At 44.1% G+C, this 24,563-nt stretch overlaps 1 protein-coding gene and 1 long non-coding RNA gene across 2 annotated transcripts in view; one reads left to right on the plus strand and one right to left on the minus strand.

Moving 5' to 3' along the window:
- Nucleotides 1-9,878, minus strand: part of LOC107505883 — a 14,995-nt gene extending 5,117 nt beyond the window's left edge. The window contains exon 1 of the long non-coding RNA XR_001595801.2: nucleotides 9,712-9,878. This is a non-coding gene — a long non-coding RNA (uncharacterized LOC107505883). The remainder of the gene's footprint in view (nucleotides 1-9,711) is intronic.
- A 7,080-nt stretch (nucleotides 9,879-16,958) lies between these two features.
- On the plus strand, nucleotides 16,959-24,330 carry AHSG (alpha 2-HS glycoprotein). The gene is made up of 7 exons (XM_016136257.2): nucleotides 16,959-17,273; nucleotides 19,519-19,629; nucleotides 19,985-20,069; nucleotides 20,423-20,586; nucleotides 21,800-21,901; nucleotides 22,817-22,900; nucleotides 23,648-24,330. The coding sequence occupies exons 1-7, from the start codon at nucleotides 17,061-17,063 to the stop codon at nucleotides 23,978-23,980; spliced, it is 1,092 nt and encodes a 363-aa protein (XP_015991743.1). The 5' UTR covers nucleotides 16,959-17,060; the 3' UTR covers nucleotides 23,981-24,330.
- The last annotated feature ends 233 nt before the right edge of the window (nucleotides 24,331-24,563 follow it).

Raw genomic sequence — 24,563 nt, forward strand, 5'->3', positions numbered from 1 at the left:
TCCTGATTAGTTCAATACTTTTATTAATGGTGAAGTTCCAGAAAGAATTTAAAATGCCAAATGCCTAGTGTGTGTATAAGTTACAGAGATTTCACAGCTCTTATATGCTGGCGAGTCCAAAATTTCCAGGATAGAGGCAGGATACAGAAAGCTTTTGACTCCCGCACAATGCTCAAGATGGGGAAAGCAATTAAATCTGCAGGGAGAGTGTTGGGGTGCACCATCTTCATCCATAACATTAATGAGGAAGCACGAGTTGGCAACAACACTGTCAAGATGTCACTTAAATTGATGTCCCCAACACAGTCGCATAAGGACTTACACTAAATGTTATGGGCAAAGTAACAAACTAGAGACAGCTGAATAAAAGATTTATGCCATCAGGCCATTATGAGAAACTGTAAGTCTTCCAATTGTAAGAGTTAAATGCCTCTATGTTTTGTGATTTGGTAAAGGAATTTTGACAATGGGCATAGAAGGAACCTTCCCCTAATTCTGTTAAGCAACTGCTGGAAAAGAGAAGCTAAGGTCTCACAAGAAACAAGGAGAGCAGCCTGATGACAGCATACTGGTGACGTCCCAGTACTACTGCCATGTAACAAATTACCCCAAATCTTAGTGGCTTAAAGCAGTAACAATTAATTTTCTCATGAACATGCAGTATCAGCTGGGCTTTATGAAGACAGATCCTTTGTTCCACGTGGTGTCAATTAGGGCAGCTCAAAGCCTGGGGACCGGAATCGTCTGAAGAGTCTCTCGTCATGCCCTGCAGTTGATCCTGGGAGGACTCATGCAGCTGGAGGCTGGGACATGGGGCTCCTTGGGAGCCTTTATTTCTGTGTGGTCCCTGCAGCGTGGCAGTTTCAGCAGAGCTGGACTTCTCACATGTTGGCTCAGGGTTCCCAAGACACATGTTCCAAAATAAAAAGCCTATCTCTTTTCATGACCTAGCCTCATAAGGAATGCAGCATCCTTTCTGCCATATTCTATTCACAAAGGCTTGCCCATATTCCAGGGGAGAGGAATTAGACTCAGCCTTTTGATGAAAGAATCTTCAAGGTTCTGAAAGAGTATCTAGATCTACAAATATTGCTGTAGCCATTTTTGGAGCATACAATTTGCCCCAGGTCATCACAAGTGACAACCATAAGAGCAGCAGCCATGACCAGGGAACAATGTCAGAACAGCAATGGAAGAACCACATCGTGCTCATGGAGCATAAGCGAGGGCAGGGGAACTCAAGAAGAATGAAGTGACTATCAGCTAGTCTGTGAGCACCACCCTGTCCCTGCCATTAAGGAAGGGGATTCTGGGAGCAGGGACCAGAGCCAAAAGTTACATCATTCTGGTCCATGGAGTAACCCCCTTTCCTGCTGGGGAATATGAATTACACATTGGTGACCTCTGGCGAGAATGCGAGGGATGCCGATGGAAGCTGTGGACACTCAAAACTGTAAGGGATGTGGGATGACAGATGGGGCTCCTCACTAGAGCTGTCGAAACCTCTCAGAAGCCAATTCTAGTAAAATAGGATGACTAATTGTTTTTTGTTTTTTGTTTGTAAACCAAATAGCACACACAAAAAAATCTCTTAAAGTCAATTGCAACTTCTACTTTTCCACAGGACTCAACATAATACAATCACGGAATTTATTTCTCCCAGCTGCCAGGGACTGTGCAAGGCATGATGAGGATACACTAGGTGCTAGAATGTGGTTCTTAGCTTTGCAGTCCTCACGTTCTACTGCAGGGTTTCTAACACTGAACCCCCAACCCCCCAATAATTTATGTGCAATGCAGAAAACTTGGGAAACACACATACAAATGGTACAAAAGCCAGATGAAATTTTTAACACTAAAACATTCGTACACACAACAAAATACTAATGAGCCAGTATATAGACTAACAGAGGCTTTTAATCATTGGCCAGTAAGAAATTTAAAATGTTTTAGTTAAATATGGAAAGCTGAATTAGTTTAACACAGATGGAACACCTATGATTTCATGATAACAGGAAAACATTTTTCAACAGTTTGTCCAAGGAAAAGAGAACGTGGCCATGCCCGGCACCCCCTGCATCATTCATCACAGGAAGTTTGCATGTGGACCTCGGAAGCCCACACTGCTGCACAGGCAAACAATTAAAGCTGTGTCCCTTTCATGCGTGGTCATTGCCCTTATAGGGGACATTTTTAGGACATTGAAGATGAATGAGAAGATTTATTTGATTTTGATGCACTTAGATAGTTAAATTTCAGAAAACGGAAGAAACTTTAAAACCAGATCGAGACCTTTAAATTATGTTCTCTAACAAACTCAAAAGAATAAGTTATTAAAAAAAAAGACTTTTCTACATACATGATATTTGAATATACTGAACCTGAAACTCTAGGGAAGAACTCAAAACATAGCTAATCCATGTATATGTGTAAATGCAGATGATTTGATCAAGGAAAGGTATGCAAACACAAACTGTCACAAAGTACTACACTATGAGTTTTTTATTTCTTTGATGGCCTTTGAAGCACAAACCTGAGGGTATGGCTAAAGTTTCAAGCCCAGATCTTATCAGTGTGGCTCGCTTTCAAGAGGAACTGGCTGAGCAGAGAAGTAACCATGGTCTATACTAGCCATGGGCGTGTTGTTCTTGGAATTTTGGTGACAGCATGTGAATCCCAGAATGATCAGGGAATTTCAGACGCTCTGACCAAATTCTGGGTAATTCTTGGGTTCACTTTGTGCACAGATATCTTGTCTTTTATTTAACTCTTGCTGTAGAAACTGAGAGCCTCGCCAGTGATACAGACCAGGTTCAAGAACAAGACACATCCTGACTGATATCCTCCAACATTATTGAGCCAGAAAGCCCTCTGTGAAAATACAGTGTTCTCAGTAGTTTGCTCAAGCATAATCATGCTTAGCCCCAGGTCTACAGTTCTGAGTCCAAGTAATGACTCCGCAGTAAGACTTCCGGATTCAAATCCCAGCTCCACCAATTATCAGCTCTGTGACCTCAGACAAGTATCTTAACTTCTCTGAGACTGTCTCCTCACCTACCTCATATTCTGAAGATTCAACAACCTGATGTATTAAAAGTAATTAGCACAGTAATTGGTATGTAGCAAGCTCTCATTAAATATTAGTTATTGCTATGGATTGATATTTTTGCCTCCCTCCCCTAATCTCCAATGTGATGGTATTAGAAAGTGAGACCTTTAGGAGGGAATTAGGTCATAAGGGTGGAGCCTTCATGAATGGGATTAGTGCCTTGTAGGGGGAAGACATAAGATAATTGATCCCTCTTTCCACCACATGAGAACCCAGAAAGAACATGGCCATCTATAAACCAGGAAAGGGGGGCCCTCCCCAGACACTGGTTCTGCCGGCACCTTGATCTTGGACTTCCCAACCTCTAGAACTGTGAGAAATAAATACTTGTTGTTTAAGCCACCCAGTCTAAGGTAATTTGTTATAGCAGCCCAAGCTAAGATAATGATCACTGTTATGTAATAAATGTGATTAAACTGTTTTTGAAGTGATTTGCATATCTGGTAAAACATATTTTTGAAATGCTAACAGGTTATCTTTTCCCAATGTTAAACAGTGTGAAACATTCATTGAATTGCACATGGTGGATTTCTGACCCTGTACCAATACCCTTCCCCGAGCCCTTTGGGAAAAAACAGGAAATATTCTTGCTAAAGGATTTCCACAGAAAACCAATGGAAACTGATACTACATTCTCAGTCTTCCCCAGGCCCAGAAAGACAGGAACTGCTAGGAGGAATATGTACTAAACATCAAAACACGGAAAAGGCAAACCAACCCAAGAGCCTTGCAAGAAATGAAAGCAGGTATCTTCAGATCTGACTGGTGACATGCCATAGTAGGAAGCATCAGATTTCTTAGGCCTTCGCTGCTGGAGTTCTGGGAGTCAAGACTAATAGTAGTTGGAGTGACCACTGCCCCACCCCAACCAGCACTGGGGTGACCAAGTCATCCCTGTTTGCCTGGGACTTGTTTCTGGTTTTAGCACAGGAAGGCCTGCATCCTAGAAACACCTTAGTCTCAGGCAAAACAAGACAGTTGGTCACCCTAAGGTCCAACTTGAAGGGGTGGCTTGCATGGAAGTCCCTGCAGCTCATGTCATTCATAATTGTCATGGGCAAGTGTAGAGCAATGGCCAAAGGGACTGGAGGAGCTAGAGCCACATGAGTCCTGAGAATGTCCCTTGAAGAAGAAATCCATGGGAAACATGTATGGAGACCTAGAGGGACAGGGCCCAAGTGCAGATGTTACAGGGCGAGTGTGTGCAGGGTCAGGCCAGACCCAGGTAGCGCTTCCTGAGCTGGTTCACAGGTTGGCATGTGTTAAAAACAACATTCCACTTTGGACATTTATATAGAGAGTCAGGGAGAGAATGACTTTTTTTTTTTTAAGTGTACCTTGTCCTTTATATTGAAGATTAAGGGAATTTTATTGCATAGATTGACTTAAATGAATTGTCTTTCATTTCAATTTTCCATTTATTTTAGTGAATAACTTTAGATACTCATATTTACTAAGGATATAGTTTACTTACATGGTTCTGGGCTTAAAGTTCTCGGAAAATATCTTTTAAACTATTTTTTTCTGATTGTATGTTGGCATAATTCTTCCACTTTTGTTTGGTTGTTTTAATCCCTTTTTGTTTGTTTGTTGTGTGATTGTTCATTTTGTGAGTCTTGAGCCAGGCATCTTTTAAAAAAACATATTAAGGGTGTTCATTGTAGATGATAAAATGCAGTCGTTGTATCTGTAAATGATGATATTGTTCTATCTCAGAATTCCAGCCAGCCTGACTACTGACTCTCGGCAACACCAGCTGGCTGGTCTCAGAGTCCCTATCACAGCTGAGCGTACAGGTGCAAACTGCAAAAGTCCTCAAGAGAAAGAAGTCCAGCACCTGCAAGGAACGTTTTTTATAATGTTTCTTTATTTCCACTAGAGGGTGCTTTCTGCTGTGGAGGGGATGGAGCTGATGTACTACCTGTGGACTATATATCATCACATGGAACTTCAACTGCCAGGTTTCCAGTTTGTTACAGAGTCATTTAGCTCCCTGTTACTGATTGGCTACACATTTTGGCTCCCCTATGTATGTTTCAGGCAAGGGCTCTGTGCATTCTCATCAGCCTGGGAAAAGCCCACTGTTTCTGGTGTAGAGAGAGACTGGCCAAAATCACATCAAATAACTAGACTGTGGAAGACGTTACAAACTGAATTTGGTATAAAAACAACTAGAAGCAATTGCAGACTCTTTCAAGGGGAAACAGAAGATAAAAACAATGTACGCTATTGATTCATTACACATTTATTCAGCAGCTGCTATGTACATGAACTTCGGAGGTTCTGGGGACCAAGGATGCCCAGAGCCCAGCCAGTACAGGGTGCTGGGTGCAGCCTCGCTCCTTCCACACCCTCCCTACTGGCTCCGGGCTCAGACTCCTCCCCAACACAGAGCTCCATGGGGACTTTCCAATCTACTGAGGGGATGGCACATAAGGAGACACCTTGGGCCATCTCTGGTCCGATATTTGCTGAAGATGGTTCCTGTTCATGGAAAGACCATTTCTAATGACAGGTTGGGTCCTGGAGCATGGCCCCCATCATCTTCTACTTCTTCCTTCACACACTTACTTTGAAAGGTTATTGCGACCTCTCCTTTGTATGGCACAGAGCTAGAGTCTGCCACTGCCTTTTGCAGCACAAAAAGCAGGCCTTTGCAGGAGAGTCACAGCAAAGCAGCCCTTGCGTCATCAGAGTCACCAATTGTGTGCACTCATCACATGTGTTCTGAAAGGTGATGTTTTCCTGGCTTGTGAATTTGTCTGAATTAAAAGTGTTAGAACAAAAGGAAATTTAAATAAGACTTTTAAAAGTATTTAGCAAATTACCTTTACTGAGGAAATAAAATTAAGCTATTGAAATAGCTGCAAAAAAAAAAAAAAAAAAAAAAAAAACAAGATCTGACAGCCACCATGGTTATGATCCTATTTTCAGAGTAGCAAGGTCCCTGGCTCCATCTTTCTGCACCCCCAGTAGGTGGAAGAGGGGTGTGTGTGTGTGTGTGTGTGTGTGTGTGTGTGTGAGAGAGAGAGAGAGAGAGAGAGAGAGAGACAGAGTGAGATACAGAGAGACAGAGAGAGTGATAGACATACCGCATGAAAAACGTCTCCTCCCTGGGGGTTTGGCTCTTCTCACCACAGTGGGAAAATCTGGCCTCGCAGAGACACCATCAAAGTGGCAGAGCAGAGGCAGAACTGAGGCTTCTCGGCACTGGTGAGTTAGAGTCCTACCCAGCGGCGAGGTGTAGGGTGACTTGAATGGGGTGGAGGAGAGCAGCTGACATGTCATAAAGTGTTTTAGTATTTCACATAGGATTTCATATTAGCCTGAGGAAACGGCAATCATGTATATCAAAGAAAGGGGAGTGGTGATGGAAATTATGGCCTAAGCCCCACCTGCATCCACTCTAGGTCACCCTGAACCCCAAGGCCCCCCTGCCTTGGGTATTCTGGTCATTAATGTTTGAGCTCATGGACAGAGGACATGTGAGTAACGAACTGACTTAGGACTTTCATTACATCAGAAAGTAAATAAACCTTGAACTGTTAGTTTTGGATTTTTTACAATGAGATAATGCTGCTGCTCCCTCTCTACAATATCCTGATTACATGTGGTCTCAGATGGTTTAAACATTCCTGGGTAATCATTTCCTAGTCTTTCTTAAACATGATGCTCCCACATTTCTTTTGGTTAAATGTCAAATTCTCTGTTCACTCCTCAAAAAATACTGTATTTAGCTGTGTACAGTGAGTGCACGTTGTTTTCTAACAACAATCAAATGATGTAGGGACCATGAGAGCACCCCTGTCTTGCACAGGGCACAATTGGCTTCCCTGGGCACCATCACCTGTACTTCGATACTGCTGGCCCTTGACCTGGGCACTAGCCAACTGCTGGACACTGCCCAGCTGAGGCCATGGTGCACCCAGGGCCATACTGAGTTCTATATAGATTGTGGGAGAAGGTCTCTTTGCTCTTCTGTGTCAGAGGCTGTCAATGGGCATCAAAACAGAAATGCTCGAACTTCCTGAGGTCCTTCCTGAAGGCTCCCTTTAGTTCTTTCTCATAATAGGACTCAGGTAATGAGTTCAAAGCAGGGCCAGGTCCAAGAGACATATCTGAGTGGCAGATACTATTTTGTTGTTCCCTTTCGCTATGGTGGAGGCTTCTATACCAGGCCGGCCTGTGAGGCCTGGCTCTAGTCCAAGGAGGATCCTGCCCTGGAAGGCTCCCCTGACTTCCTGCAGATAGCGGCCTGGTGACCTGTTCCACCAGTCTGCAGACATGCAGCAACAAAGACTAGGAGGAGGCTGAGGCTCCAGGACTACCCAAGGCTTCCTAGATATCTATGTAACTATCTCATTTAATTTAGGAGCGAGAGCTCCAACTTTTAGAAGCCACGAGACATTTACACTAGAGAAGAAATACTAAAGCATGTTATCAAGTGGCAAAGTTTAATATTTATGCAAATCAAATGGGAATACAACAAAATGTATACTGGCATGTTATTCATGATCCATGTTGTGATTAGAAATAAATCTTAAATGCAAATTTTAGGATAATAAGATTGAGAATAGAGAACATGAGATGTTGAAAGAAAAATGGCCTTTTCCTTTAGTCGTCTCTCATCTGTGTCACCAGGTAATTTTATAATTGCTAACTAATGCTCACAGTTTTCTGGACCTCTCCAGTCTTCTGTTGTGAGACACCCACCACTACAGAGTGAAATGGGGCAGTGAGCACTAGTAAACAGAGGACCGGATATGGACCCCGGTCACAATTGCACCTCCACCACTTGCCCGCTATACAAATCCCTACACAAAACTTGCATTATAAAAGACTGAGAGAGAGCAAGTCAGACTATGGGGATTCCTGACTGTTCTCTTGGTTCAGTATTTGATCTATTATTTGACATCTTTAAGTATCCTCATTTTTATTTAAATAACTGTGTTTTTCAATTAAAAATTTCTGTTTGATTCTTTGTTAAATTTGCCTCTTCCTGGCCTCTGCCCCCTGCCTTGCCTTGCTTTGTGGTTTCTACAAATAGCATGGCTAAATTTAGTTTATTAGTTGTACAGGCACTTAGCAGAATGGTACTTGAAGAGAAGGACTATGAAAGGCCTTGAGAAGAAGGCTGTCCCCAGAAAGGCCAGCCAAGCTTGGCACTGCCCATGTGAGCCATTCAGTATAAAACTCCATGTTTACAAGAATTTCTTGCCATTCCCTGAACATAGTTCGTACTTTACCCCTTGACTTCGCCAACCTATTCCTTCCAACTAGACAGCCATACTCATTTCTACCTGTCCTGATCTTGCCATCCTTCCTCATCCATGAGCTCCTCTTCCCTTCCCCTGTCCACATTCAGCTGGGAATGACCCTCTCCCTTCTTCTGTGGACGCCTATAGCACATGGTTCCTCTTATGAACCACTTATGATGAACAGGATCGACTGCATAATTTTATGGCTTGATGCAAAATGAAAATGTAGGACTCGTTGTTCAAAAATTGTTCAGAATTTCAAGATGGCTGCAGCAGAGCACTACACCAAGAACAGGGCCCTTCTAAGTGCCCCGGCACCACTGCATGGGACACCTGCCAGGGACATTCCAGGGGAAACTGAGGCCCAGCAGCAAATGCCCAGTCTAATCACCTCCCAGGGAAACTCCTGCGCTGCCCGCCTTCCTGAGCCCTTCGAGCACTCCAACGCCTACATGCCAGACTCTCCATCTCACCGGCACTTAGCTGAGGCACTGGCCCCCAAACCTCCCTGCCCAGCCACTCTGACTCATGCCTACTGCCCCTTATCCCTGAATCCTGCCTTGTTGATCTCCTCGGGTAGCCATTAGCACAATGAACAAGGAAGAATCTATTCGTTACTTTCCACAACACCACCTTCTCCCTTCCTTTCTGTTCCCTTCTCCTGCCAGAAATTGCCAACATACAACCCCTCTGTGCCAGCATGTTGGCGCAAAGAATGCAGTTGTACTCGTCCACCTGTTCTACTTCTTCTCTCCAACTAAATGGTAATATAGACGCTTGCCTGATGCCGGGAACGTTAAGCATACTATCTCATTTAATGCTCTCGACATTGAAGTACGCACTGCTGTTGTTATGCCTTTCACAGAACACTAAAACAACTCAGAGGTTAAATAACTTGCCAAAGATGGAAAAGTTAAGTAGTTCTTACTCTTAGAGCCATTGGGCTGTATTGCCTCAAAATAGGCTAATTGAAGGCAAAGACCGTATCTTAGTCACATCGTATTCCCCCATGGCACCTCTTTGTGCTTTCAGCACCAGGTATTATTGGGGTTATTAAAAATTCCTATTTATTGATAGCTCACTCTGTGTCAGGTTCTATGCTGAGCATTTGCAAATGTCTTCTCATTAACTCCTCAGCACATCTCTACTAGCCAGGTTTCATTGCCCATATTTAACAGATGAAAAAACTAAGGCTTAGCAAGATTAAATGTCTAATTAGGCCGCATAGCTGTTAACAGCAGCGGCACCACAGTCTGTCCTGACTCTAGGTGCAGAGTTTCTAATCAAGCCAAGCTGCTCCCACACCCTTGCCCCCCACCCATCCGGCCCTTCCATCTTACTCACCCTCACCTTCCTGCTGCATCCATCCTCCCACTGCCTCAGTCTCCATTAGAATCTGAGTTCTGAAGGCTCAATTGTTGCTTAACCTACCAAATGATTTGGCTGCCTATTGCACAATCCCAGGGCAGAAAGAAGGTTGCCCACATTACCTGCCCTGGCCTTATGATCAGCACCTTCTCAATTTCAACTGGTCAGTTTCTAATGTCCTAGCAAGAATACCAGAAGCAAAGACCTTCTGCACCCCTAGAGATCAGACAACAAGTACTGAAGAAGTGTTACCAGCTGAGAGCGTTGCTGAATGCAAGCAGAGTAAAGACTTGGTCCCTTCTTGCAGGTCTTCCACTAGCCTCATACAGTTTCGCTCTCGATATCCAAGAAGTCTAACCAAGTCGATCCACGGAGAATGGTTCCTCTGTTGGTTGGTTTAACTGTTAATTCTTTTGAGGATCCAGATAAATCTCTGGAAACCAGGAGAAAACTTCCTGTCCTAAGGAGCAAGGGGCCTACCTCCTTTCCTAGTAATTGTTGAATGCCCTACACTTGTGCACGCATGTGCATGCACAAGTGCACACCCACTCAGATAGCTATGGAGTCCATCTGACTCCCAATGACAAGATGATTCATATTATTTTTTAACCATTGGTGCCAGTCTTGCCTACTCAATAAGGTGATTAAATGGTCTCAAAACTAAGTCACCTGAGAAGTAACTGAAGGAACAGAGATGATGGAGGTCAGAGGAGGGTAACAGGATACAAAGTGGATGTCTCTAAGTACCTAAAAGCCTAACATACAGAACAGGAAATTGATTTAATCTGTGTAGTTCCTAAAAGAGAATCTGGATTCATCGGTGAGGTTATAAGATAGGCAGGTGTTGACTTGATATAAAGAAAACTAGTAACTTCCTAGTTTAGTTCAACAATAAAATGGGCTTCCAGGGTGCTGGAGAGATTCCTATATCTGAACATCCTCAAGCAGACACCAGACACTGGAGGGAAGCTCTGAGTTGAGTGGGAGGCTGGCCTCGAGCCCCTCGGTGATCATGCACGGGTCTCAGTCTGTACTGGGTTGGAGGGAGGTGCTGGGGTTACAAGAATGAAGATGACATAGACACTGCTGTCCTCTGAGAACACTTCTAACTTGGGGACTGTGCTCCTCTCGATTTAATGTGGTTCCTGAGGGCAGGAACCACAGCTTATTCTTCTCTTGTGTGCTCATCATAGCTAAACATAGAGATATGGAACCAGACCCAACAGTGAGCATCTGGAAGATAAAAATTATACCTCCCATTTGTGAATCCTTAGCACCTAGCAAAAAGTAAAAAAAAAAAAATAGTTTCAAAGTTAATAAATGTGTGTTCAGAGGATACTCAATACAAGTCAATAAATGGAGTCACATAATCTATAGCATTGATTCGCTGTTAAAAGGACCCATCTCAACCCCAGTAATCTACATGATGGATAAAGAAATGTCCAAATTTACTAAGGTACAAAGAGTTTCTTGACTCCTACTTGACAATGAGTAGCCTCATTGTAACCATATGACCCTTGGATGATAAGACCACAGCTCTTCTGAACATCTCTGTGTCCCAGGGCCTCAGCAAGCAGACCATGGGGCTCATTCGAAGATGATGGTCTCACCTTTCATCTTGTCTGAAGAGTGCTTCGAACCTGGTTTTGAAGATATTAAAAGTTAATGGCAAAAATCAACGAGAGAGATGGATATGACTCTTTGCATTGACTAGCTTTCCTCTAGAAAACATTTAACCAGGAGCAATGTAATCATTTACCTTTTATTTACCTTCTAAACCAGAGGTAGAGATAATTTCAACACCAGCTGAGTCATCACTGAAGTCAACAGGTAAAGGTCTCTTCTGCAAAATCAATTGCCAGATATATTCTACCGACTGAAGTTATGTGGATAAATTAACATTGTATTTTTTTAATTGTAAACCAGACTCAACACAGTTCATTATATCTTTTACTTCTCTTCAAACACAACCATGTTTCCTGTAATTAATAATAATAATTTCCTCGCTTTTAGGCAGTACCTCACCGACTCTGTTAAGGCCCTACATTCTTTTGGCTTGGGGTTAACAGAGAAAAGGCAATTGGGCTAAATTCAGCCTCCATCCCTGTGTGATGTGGTCAAGTTCCAGAACCTGTGTGAGCCTCTGCGTCTTCTAAAGGACAAATGACGAGAATAGTAGAACTCCCATGGATTTATAAGAATTAAAGCACAAGGCCTTTTAGAGAATAAGGAATCAATAACATTCGCTATAATGATGATGATGACTTTTTCCTGAGGAGGAACTATTCCAGCCTCAGACAGCCCAAATCTTCCCATGCTGCCTTTAACTCTAAAATGATTCTCTTTTGAGAAACAACGGTTGATAGGGTGTCAAAGTCACACTAAACAGTATGTAGTAGGAAGTTTTCTTCCAAACAAAAGAGAATGAAAGGTTTCTCATAGTTTCTTATATGATAATGAAAAGCTTACTAGTAACTCGGTTTGATAATTTTCACGATATGCTCAGGCCCACGTCTCTTAATTTTGGTATGTTGGACTGAGTACAAAGGGCTCTTCCAAATTAATCCAGGGCAAATAGTGTTGTTACCTTTGCAAAAAACCTGATGGGTCCTTGGACAAGGGTAACTTGCACTCCATTAAGTGATGTTTTACATTAGAGATATAGATCCCAATCTGTCTCTACAGGACAAATATTATGATAATTTCATATAAATTATAGTTCTTGGCTGATCAGATGCCACCAAATCAAATGAGTCAAGGGGAGCTTCTTCAGGGTAGACAGCATCTTCTCATTGCTCTGTGTCCAGGCACTTTACATCACAGATAGATGTTTAATAAATACTCATATAAATGAAGAAATACCAGGTGCATCAGAAATTCATCTATGGCCTCTAAGGGCCTATGCCTTTTAAGTACCAGGAAGGGCAGAGCCAGGAAATCTGGCCCAATTATTTAAACACCGAACATGGCCACTTCCTCTCTGCGAAAACCAGTGATTCCTCTGGCTTTTGCTGACGTGTACTTGTTCATGTCCTGTTTTGTGAGAGGCTGGGTTTTTAGCTCTCACCTCGGCTCTTGCTGCCTGGCATGATATTACACCCTCTTTTAGCTCTCTCCTTTTCTTCCAAGACCTGTGTCCATTGGCAGGGTCCTTACAAGAACAGTCCCCACAACTCTGTCCCTGTGCTGGCTGTGATCCTTCTCATCCTGCTTCCTGACCGGCAACTATAAATGCTGAATGCTGCTTTGGAACCATTTGGATGCATTGCTGCCCTAGTGGAGAGCTCTGCTAACACATTCAGAGACCTGGTGCCATCCTCAGCTGCCAGCTTGAGATCTCCGCCATCAGAGGCACACACAGGGGCTCCACCCAGCAAGCGCAGTTCAGTGCCCTGCTGCCATCTCCTGGAAGTGGCTGATCCTCTTCTGCTCCTTAGACCTCTGGGTCTACTCTCCTCCACCTGCTCTAACAAGTCCCTGATGTCTTCCATACACTAGTAGACACACTGTGAATGAAAAGAGTTATTATTTTAATGCAATGATGTGGGCCTCATAGAAAATTGCACGGATACATAATTAAAACAATGAGAGGAATGACCATAAAGAGAAGTAGATGTCCACCTCCCATTGGCATGCAAAGATGGTGAAGCCAGGAGGATGGCGCTGACCCAAGAACACTCATGAGTATACACACTTGGCAGTCAGCAGGTGAAAATCTTTCCAAGTTTAAAATTGGTGCTGTCAGGCACAGTGAAATACCTACAGCCTCCCTTCGGCATGCTTTGCTACAGCTCTCTTGGAAAAATATCAAAATATCATCTATTTTCTTCTTCATTGTCAGTAAGTAAGTGGCAGCATTTCTTTCCAAGGAAACTGAAAAAAAAAATTAAATGAGGAACCATTTTATTCGGCTTGACACAAAAGTTACTTTCGTTCATAAGAGTTGGACATATGGAATATTTGAGATAAAACCAAGGTATTTAAAATACATTTTAAAAGAGTTCTGATGATTTTTCCATATCTAAGCTCCCACAAGAGTCAACACGGAAGCAATAGCGGAGACAAAGCGACAACAGCTGACCCGACGTAACACGCCAGGTAAACCGTGGCCTTTGTGACAGGCAGTTTGACCAGTTTTAAACTAAAAGCTTTAAAAATGTCCAAATGTCCAATTTGAGTTGATAATTTTGCTAATGAGAATCTATCCTAAAACAAACAAACAAAAACTAGAAAGCCAAAGATTTCTGAATAAAAAATTTCTTTGAAGCTTTGTATATGACAGTAATCATTTGTGAACAAACCGAATGCCCAACAATAAGATAAATTGTGATGTACATAATAGAATCATAGGTAATCATTATAAACATGTTTTTCAAGTTGAATAACATGGGGAAATATTCCAGTTATAATAATAAATGAAAAAGAATACAAAATTGTATATGCAGTATGATTTAAATTACATTAAAATAATTCCTTGTGTAGAAAAAAAAAAAAAGAAGCTGGAAATGCCCTAAAACAAACACTATTTATCTCTGGGTGATGAGATTGTGGTTGAATTTGTTTTCCTGTTTATATATAGAGGGATGATAGGTGAGTTATTAATTGCTCTTTCCTACATCCTTTGTTTTTCTAGCATCAGCAAACAAGACATATCTTGTGCTCTAGAAATTGTCATCCATGGAAGATTCAAAAACAATGATACCAAAAGAAATGCTCCATGTATAAGACAGAAATAATCAGAAAGGATGATCGAACAGAACTTTTTTTTTCTCCTCCCGCCCTTGGATTGGGATGGCAGTCGACCAACCCAAAGAACAGTGTGAAAATCGCAGAGCAGATGAGATCCCAGACTCACCACCAGGATCGAAGGTGGGGCAGGAGAAGTGGGGGGTGGGAGCGGTGAAGGGGCACACAGGGAGCACAGGGAGACCTCGCATAGCAGGCAGAAGCCCTGAGCAGCACGTGGCACCACGGGAACAGTGGTGGGGCCATGTCTGCGGGGGTAGATGAGCCAGAAGGCAGCTTCGTGAAGACCTCCCCCCCAGCCTGGGCGGGCGCAGCAGCCAAATTTTCCCAAGCTTGGAGGAGGAGGTAGCCGAGAAAAGGCCTGTGGTCAAGAAAGGGTCCTGCAGCTGCAATAAGGGAACCCCTGATTGGGAATGCAGGAGGACTGTCTTGCTATGGATGAGATGGGGCAGGCAGGGCATGAACTCACAGGCGGACATGCCAGGTAGATGTGACTAAGGACAGACAAGACGAGTTACCTGACAGATGACACACAGGCCCCTGTAGTACTAGGCGAAGGAGAACACTTTCTGCCCTTGGCGAAAGTGATATTTGCATAAGTCGCCCTCTCCCCACTTCAGGCTTGCTTTTAATCCCAGAGGGGGGAAGAAACCTGAGGGGCAAAAAATCCTCAGTTGGGCTGGGTTTCAACCCAAGTGTCTGAGAAAGCAAGTTACCTAGAAGCAACCAGATTAAATTTTCACAAAAGAGGGCTCAGAGTCAGGAATTCAGTGATGCTGTGGAAAAAATAGTTATATATGCCTGAGCTTATGACATATGAACTACGCACTCACTGCATGTATTTTTTGTAATTTTCAGATTTTTAATAATGATCATATTTTTTTATCATAAAAGATTATTGAAAAGAAAAGCATAGCATCCACAAAAAGTGGCTCAGGAGTCAAGGCCCTGAAGAAAAGGGGCATGAGGCTGATGGAAAGTCATTCCTGGTCTGAGGATCATCTTGCTAGTTGTCCAGAGCTTGTTGTGCATCTCTAAGAGCCAGGACCCCTGTCTCAGAGAGAAGCTGGAGTCTTAACCACACCTCTGAGCTTCTGTCATTAAAACTCTGTGTTAGTGTATGAGCAGCTGGGAGTGAGTGTGAAAACAGTCCTTCTAGCTACTTTCTGTGCCTCATTATGCTTTCCCTGGTATTCCTTCCTCCCCCAGAAAATCAATGCTATTAAACTCCCCTGTAAAAGGGCCCCTCTTTTTATTAAATTAAGCTTTGTTCTCTGAAGCAATAGCAAACAACAGGACAAACCCACCCACCCACAATGATGGCCTCTAAATATTCGAAGAACATGTTAGTTTCCATGTTAGGACTTCCTTGCTCCAAGCTAAACCAAGCCAGGTCCTTATATGATATTTCCCAAGTTTCTCAATATCCTTCCCAATCTTTTTGGAAGTTACACTTAGGATTGTCAAGAGCTATTTAAAAGGTAGTGCAAGGAACAAACACTGTGGCCTGGTTCTCTGGCCAGAAAGATTCACTCTAATTTTGCTGAGACTCTGAAGGGCTTAAGGAGGCATTTGTGGTCTGAGCTGCCCCTGCAGCATCTCTGCTTGAGTGTGAGACTCAAACCCAGAGCTTTGCCAAGTGAGCAGCTGTTAGCCCTGGGCTCCTCTCTGCTGCACTTGTGCACTTGCTGGTGGCACAGGATGCTGGGGGCACAAGATTACTGGTACCAATCACACCCAGCCACCCAGGAGACTCAGGTGAGTGCCACCTGTGCTGTCACCTGCAGAACCTTGGCAGTGAGGTCTGAAGGAAAGAGGATGAGGGAATACGGAACTCCACACTGCTCTGCTGGCCGTTGCCCTCCCCAGTTGTGCTGTGGAAACTCTCTCTTCTCAGCCTCATTCCCCACTTTAGGCAGAAATATCTCTCTTCTTTCCTTCTTTTTTCCAAGGATCTTAACCAAGATCTTGGCATCTCCCATATCTCTTCCTCCTCACTCTGGGTCATCTGTACCTTTGCTACATCTGTGGGCCTTGTCCTCCCTCCAAGAAAGCTCTTGGAAGAGAAAACCCTCCCTGACATTAGAGTATTTTATCAAAGTGCTGAATATCCCCCCTTACCCCTCACAGACCCCCTGGTGTGCTCAGATCACAATAGAAGGCACTGTCTCTGCTGCCAAACCCAGGTGCTCTAGGGCTGGCTGTGCCAAGCCCCCTCACCGAATGCCTCAGCCCCCTCCTCTTCTTGCTGCTGTTATCGTGTTCCTAGCTGACTTTGGGGCATCTCCCCCCACCCCCATGCCCCTACCACCCTACTTCCGAGCAGTATTGATTTGGCAGATTTCTTGGGGGCCAGCAATGTCCTAACCTGTTTGCTTTTCCAGGGCTGATGTTTGCAGGGATTTTCTTGGAACCACAACAGAAATCATCCCACGTTCTTATGCAATTCCTCTGGAGGCTCCCACAGATAAATAAAGCCCTCAACTTCTCCATCGGTCTACCTTTCCCAGCAAAACACCTGGGTGTTCCCCAAAGCTTCCAGGTACCTGCCCACCTTCCAGGGCCTCTCTGGGGCAGCCATGAGGTCCCTTGTCCTGGTCCTTTGCCTTGCTCAACTCTGGGGCTGCCACTCTGATCATCATGGCCCAGGTCTGGTTTATAGAGAACTGAACTGTGATGACCCAGAAACAGAGCAAGCAGCCCTGTTGGCTGTGGACTACATCAATAGCCACCTTCTTCGGGGCTACAAGCACACCTTGAACCAGATTGACAAAGTGAAAGTGTGGCCTCGGGTAAGTGAACCTACTGTTTGTGAGCGGAAAGAACCTGTTCCTGGAGCTTAAATGGGTGTCTCAAAAAATCACATCTCCCAGCACAAATGAAACAGGAAGAGGGGTAAACTCTCTAATTTCCTCCCAGGAGAGAAGGAGGGAGCAGGCAGAGGGCAAAAGAGGAGACATCTTGTATTGTATTCACAGGTCTTAAGGAGGGTGCTGGGGGTAGGGGTATGTTTAGGAGAAGAAAAGTCTTCAAAGGATATTTGAACATCTCGAGTAGAAAATGTGGCTTGCTAGAAAAACCAGAGTACAAGGGACTGGACCCTAAATTGCCAAGTTATCGCCAGCTGGAAGTCACTTACCTTTCTTTGCTTCTGTTTCTCTGGATGAAGACTAAGAGTGAATGAAACTAGCTTTCGAAAACTACTTACTTTGTGCCAGGCCATCTCGCATATATCTACTCCTTAACCCCTTTGACCCCCGAGTCCTGTGTAGTCCCGAGCCGTAGGTATTGTCCTTGTCTTACATAAAAGGAAACCAGTAATCTGACAAATTAGGGTAATTTCTTTGCCTGAGGCCATATGATTAGTAAGCACTGCTCTGGGATTCAATTCTAGCTAGATCTGTGTTCCTTCCTCTATACAAGCTGCCTCCCAGAGAGAAGTCTTGGCATGATGCAGCTGATTTCCTCACATGCTAGACGGGAAACCAGTGCAGTCTGAAGCCAGTGATGATAAAGATCAAGCTAGAAAATATGCCTTGGGGATCAGCTGAAAGATTTGAAGAGATGTGGAAAAGGTATCTGTCTACTGACTATTTTGAAATTAGTGAAGAATAATTCTTTCCGCAAACATTAATTACAAGCTTTTCATGGGCAAGAACCAGGATCAGGCACTATTGGTGCTATTAGGTTGAACCATATTAAGTTGCCATTTTTGTATATTAAAAGCAGTCAAATATTGGCATTTTAGTGGTTCGACTTAACATGAGGAGAAAAAGACATAGTGCCCACAAGAGATTCACAATCTGGAAAAGAAAGAAAAGGTAAACATCAGGGTATCTGGGCTGCCTGATTGGCATTCGATCTCTCCATGGGACATAATAGCCACAATTGAGATGGTCCCAGCAGATTTTGGGAGTGCTACAACCATATTGAAATATAGAGGAAACACTGGTCAGTTCAGGGGTCATAACACACAGCATGCACATGTGAGAGAAAGGTTATGAACAGACATTGCAGTTTTCACTAAGGCAGAGAAACTTCACTAAAGTTTTTCCTTGAGAAACTCAGGAGTGCTCGGCTCCTATTCACTGCAACTGAGTGTTTTCAGGAAGCTAACTTGGGCACATCTGCACCGCATAAGGCATAGCTCCCTCCAGGAGAGGCGATTCCAATGCTTCAGGTGCTAGTGAGTCAGCCAGAACAGACATGAAAGGCGGGCAGAACCTGGCTGAAAGACAAAAAGGCACGCTTGTAACTTTTTGATTTTCCAGGCTTTGAAGAAAGGATACAGAAACAGGTGAGCTGGCGATGACAACTCCAAGGAGTTATACAAGCTCCTCTATCAATGCCTTCCCTGCAACTCCTTCAGGTCTACGCTAGTGACTTATGCACTGCTTCCTCAGTGTCAGATAGGAGCTCGCGCTTCCCCCTGCCCACCAGCAAGGGGCAGTAGAGAGCAGCAACTTTGCATCCAGGTCTTTATAAGCCAAAGACAAAAAGCCAAGGACAACTTTTCCTTTAGGAAGGGAAAGGAAATGGAGAAGGAAGGAAAGTAGATGATGAGAGGGAAGGAAGAAAGAAGTAGAGGGAGGAATAGAGAAGATAGAGACTGTAAGATATTATCTTACAGCACCTTACTTTGCTGCTTAACTGAGAAAAATCCAAAGGTGACTTTTTCAAAGCACTGCTTGAAGGGTGAAAAATTTTAAATTAATAAGTTTCGGCACTCATTTTTAGCTTCCCAATAGAGCTCAGAGTGACGACTATGGTTCCATCAACCTATCCAAGCCCGTGACCCCTTTTTCTTGGCAAACACCATTGAACACTTGCTCAGCCAACAGGAGGACAGAAGCCCTGTCATGGTCCTGTCCACAGGGCAGGTCAGAGAGGGGTAGAGTTGCAGACTCACAACAGAAATGACTTATACGCACCTCTCCAACAGGGGTTGGGTTCAAGCCCAATGCAGGCTCCCACTTTGGTCCCATCGACAGGATCAGGGCAATAGGCTGCTCACCTCTTCATTCTACTTTTCCACAGCGGCCTATGGGAGAGGTGTTTGAGATTGAAATAGACACGCTGGAAACCACCTGCCACGCGCTGGACCCCACCCCTGTGGCAAACTGCTCTGTGAGGCAGCTTCAGGAGCACGTGAGTGGCACTCTTAGGGTGACTTTGGGTGGCAGCCCAGCCAGTTCCACTGTGATTCTGCAAAGAGCAGGCCCATTTTATCCAGCTGCCCGGACTGCGCTCATGGCTAGGGAGGGTGTAATTTCTAAAATTACCATTTGAGGCCATCTTCCCTGGGGCTGATTTTTACAACAGTTCGACTTTCTTGTTGTAGCCCTTCCTGAAACCAGAGACTGTAATGTGTCAATATCAGCCAGTGAAAGTGATTTTGTGAGGCTCACCTTTGACTATTACGCCTGAGGGACCAACCCTTCCCTGATGAGAAGTAAAAAGCCAGCCTTACTCTAGGGCCCTCACTGTGGATTTATTTCTCTAGGCTGTGGAAGGAGACTGTGATTTCCGAGTGCTGAAACAAGACGGCCAATTTTCCGTGTTGTTTGCAAAATGTGATTCCAGTCCAGGTAGATATGATTCTTATTATTATTTTGACCTTGTAGAGTAAGGAAGGACCTGAATTATTTTCAACGCGAGTAGTTCTAGCCGCTTTGTTGGTGAGGAAAAGGAGAAGCCAAATTTCCTGGACCTGGGATTGTAAAACTGTTTTAAGGAGCTGTTGTCACTGGAGATGAAAATTGCCCTTTGATGAGAGGGGCTCCTGCAGAAATGTCAGCATGACAGGAGCTACCCGAAGGTTTAGTAAGAGGCAGAGAGAACGCCTGAAGCCATTTGGATGCTCTTAGGCCTTTCTAAAGAAGCAGAGCTGGGGTGAACGCCGACAATTACACCCCCGGATGGGTTTCTTCTCTCTGCGCAGACTCTGCGGAGGATGTGCTGAAGGTGTGCCCAGACTGCCCCCTGCTGGCCCCACTCAATGACACCAGGGTGGTGCACGCCGTAGAGGCTGCGCTGGCCGCCTTCAACGCACGTAATAACGGCTCCTACTATCAGCTTGTGGAAGTTTCCCGGGCTCAACTTGTGGTAAGACTGAGACCTTTTAGCTGATTGGGCAATTTGGTGGCACTTCGGGAATGTACAGTGGTGAGACAGCAGTGAGGGACAGAGCAGAGTGGGAAGGCAAGGAGGGCTGTGGGAGAAAAGGGAAAGAAAGGATCCTGATATGTGTGAGGACCCTGAGTGTCATGAGGACCCAGAGAACCCCAGCGCTTCCTCCATGCTGAGACACTCTAACATAAAATAGCCAGATGCTACCTGTCCTTAGTTCCTCAGTTCTAGTAAACACCAGGGTTCGCTGTTCAGCAGACAGGAGTTCCCACATTACCCAGAAGCACTCACTGTAAATTCACGAGTCTCCACATCTTTATCATCCATCGCCACTGACCATCTGCAGCACTCTCGTAAGTGATCCGTATAAAGACACAAGCCTATTTGCACAGATAGGCATATAATGGCAGGATCCTAATATCTTTTGATTTACTGGGGGAAAAAAATCTAATTGTACTGTGGCCAGTTTAGCACATTTGAATGCAACAGAATTCTAATATTTAAGAAAACTGGTATTCTGATGACCAACCATGGCATTGGAAATATATCGTACAGGTGGTAATTTTATTAACCAGAATATATGCTTCTAAGAATACCCCAACCCCAGACTATCCCAAAATAACAGATATCTTATAATTGTAAGAGTCCATATGCTCCATAAGAACTATAAGGAAAGCACAAGTATCTTCCATACGTTCATGTTTATTTTTCATTTGATCCTGCTCTATAAAATTGGTGGGAGAGGTATTAATCTTTTTACTTTCCTGCTCCATCTTGGAATAACTTAAACCTTGGGTCTTAAAGTGCAACCCCAAGAAGGAAAGTAGAGGTAGAGGTTGGGGGGGAAGCGTTCCCACTCAGGTCAGTGCAAGGTCCGCCTCTGAGTTCCTACATCCTATTTGAAAACTCACTCGGCCCTGAATGATGGGCAGTGGATACCTGCACCTCCTTCCAGAGACACCCACCTCTGACCTCTGTATACAAGCACTGCAGAACATGAGGCCATAATAATTGACCTCTGTAAGCCTCGGGGGCCAAATTCTCTGGCCACACAGTGTGATTTACGTGAAGGGTGCTCCTTGGAGTATGCAATGCTGTGGCCCTTGCTACTGCTCTCCAGCCTCTCCTCCCCCACCTTTTTCATGCTAAGTCATGTTGCCTCATGAGCATTTTCGTTTATTCTCATCAGCCTTTTCCAGTTTCAACCTATGTGGAATTTGTGGTGGCTGCCACTGACTGTGTTTCTAAAGAGGTCACAGACCCAGCCAAGTGTAACCTGCTGACAGAAAAGGTGAGCAGGCCAGGCCCTGGGCATGTCAAACCTGGTGGTAGAACAGAGCATCCTTGGAGCAAGTTAGTATCTTGGGGCTGCAGAAAAGAGATAGCTGCAAAATACCCTCTCCACTCCCTGGGGCTGGGTCATGCCAGGCCTTCCTGTGGGGTGTCACCTCCTCCATTTAAGAGTTGTCACAAATCACCTGCTGCAGGCCCCTGAAGTTAGAAAAAAAGACAGGAGACTGTTTCCTAACTAAGCCAAGTCATACCTGGTTGCTGGGAGTGTGAAATGTAGAATTTCTAGATATACCTCTGATATGAAATTTTTTAAGTCCTTGAGCCAGTAATGTCTATTTCTAGGAATTTAGCATAAAAAGATCGACGGAGATGTTTGGCAGAAATATATCTATAAAGATGACTTATCGTAGATACAAAATATACAAAAATATACAAAAGATACAAAAAGATCTGAATGACTAACAGGAGGGAATCATTGATACATCAGTAAATAGACACTAAATATTATGTTTTCAAGGAATAATGAATGATGTAAGAAAATGCTCTCATATTTCGGTAAGTGAAAAACACGGAATACAAAATGATATAGTCATAAGGATCCCATTTTTTAAACGATTTTTAATAGTATTTTAAAATAAGAAATACATGGATGTTAACAGAAGTTCTCCTAGGTTCCCACCATTTCTGGGTTATTGGTAATTTCTCCCATTCTCAAATATTTTTGAGAATATTTTTCACATTCTATATAGAATTATATGTTATATATCTTCTGTAAGTAAGAACTATAAACTTTAGAAAAATTTTTAAGGAATTAAAGTTTAAGATTTTGTATATATATTGGAGTATCAGTGAAATTGGGGGAGGAATCCACTTTTTGAACTGGTTCAGATAACTCCTGTTTTTCTATGGACAGCAATATGGTTTCTGTAAATCACGGCTCACCGAAAAGTTTGGCGGGGAAGATGTTGCAGTGAACTGTGTGGTGTTCCAAACACAGGTAATGGCATCATGGATACTCTTGCCCTCATCTTCAAAATACAATGACTCCTCAACATTTATGCGTTGCGTTAGTAATTACAGGGCATTTGCTGCTCTATCCTTCTGAGCCCCACAATGATAAATAGCACCAGGGTACATGGGATCATCAATAAATGGAAGGATATTTTAGCCATGCCTTCCCCTCTCATGAACTGGGAGCTACAGGGCAGAACCATTTTAGTGGGTATTTGACCAAGCCACCTTCTGATTTGCTGGAGTGAGAGTGATTTTCTGAATTGCAGAAACCAGGTGGCCAGATCTGCCTGGCATCTCCCAGTGGTTGCAGGTGTAGATAACAGAAAGGGTAACACTGCTGGTGAAGGTTAGCCATAAGGTGGGATGCTTTTGCTTGTGGGAGATGTGTAAGTCTACCATCCCCAAGACAATTGGTGAGAAAGGGACTACCGTAAACCAGTTACCCTCTCCTGCATCTCTGATAACAATCCTTTGCTCCTAGGTAGTTCTTCTTCCTTCTTCTCCCCCTCCTCCTCCTCCCTCTTCCTCTTCTCCCCCCATCCTTCTCTCCCTTCCTTCCCCTCCTCCCCCTCCTCGTCCTCTGCATCCTCCTCCTCCTCCTCTTTCTTGCCAGATTCCTCGCAAATATAAATTATTACTATAAAGAATTGGATGGGGTTCCACCAGGAAGCATTGGTGGCCTTGTCTAGGAAGAGAAAGGTAGCTAATCTAAGGACGATTCTCTCTCCAGCCTGTGTTACCTCAACCCCAACCGGAGGGCACCAACTCACCCACTCCTGCGGAAGCTTCCGCCAAGCCTTTGTCTCCTCCAGCTAACCTGCCTGCAGCCAGGGTGGTGGTGGGGGAGCCCCTGGTGGCGGCAGCTCCCCCGCCATCCCTACCAGGGCACCGGGCACACTATGACCTGCGCCACGCTTTTGGGGGCGTGGCCTCAGTGGAGTCAGCCTCAGGAGAAGCATTCCATGTGGAAAAAGCACCCAGGGTGGTGCAGCCAAGCGTTGCTGTCGCTGCCGGTCCAGTGGCCCGCCCTTGCCCAGGGAGAATCAGACACTTCAAGATCTAGATGAAAGTCAGTGATGAGAAGGTTTGGCACAGAGAACATAGCCACCATTCTGTCCAAGTCTGGGTAGGGTTGGCAACCTTGTCTTCTGTCAGAGCAAGTAGTGCATGTGATCTAGATTAACATCAAGTCTTGAATCCCAACTTCCTTTCATTCTTCAGAGGACAGAAACGGTGGGGGTGATAGTTATATTTGTTGGAAGGCATAAGGCTGGCAACTTGATTATCATTGTTTTAATGCTAAGCCACCAACCACCATTGTGTTCTCTGCCTTCTTTGACCTCACAAAAACAATTGGAACTGTGACTTTGAAAGGTGTTCTTGCCGAGCTTGTATCTGCTTGCTAATAAAAGTGTCTGAAGGACCTTCCTTAATAAAGAAGGTTCTAAGCTGAAATGTGGTTATCATTATTGGCTACTTCCTCCCAGGCTCATGTGTGTGGTCTACCTTCCCAACAGCCACCGTCGAAGTGTCACTAAGCAAAATCAAAGTGAAAATAGAAACAAAATAGAACAAAAATCTGCTACATTACTATAAATAGGAAAAAGACTAGAATCTGCTCACAACCCATAGGCTACGCCCATTTC

The sequence above is a fragment of the Rousettus aegyptiacus genome, unplaced genomic scaffold (assembly GCF_014176215.1).
Source record: "Rousettus aegyptiacus isolate mRouAeg1 unplaced genomic scaffold, mRouAeg1.p scaffold_m13_p_4, whole genome shotgun sequence".
In the NCBI taxonomy this organism is placed as follows: domain Eukaryota; kingdom Metazoa; phylum Chordata; class Mammalia; order Chiroptera; family Pteropodidae; genus Rousettus; species Rousettus aegyptiacus.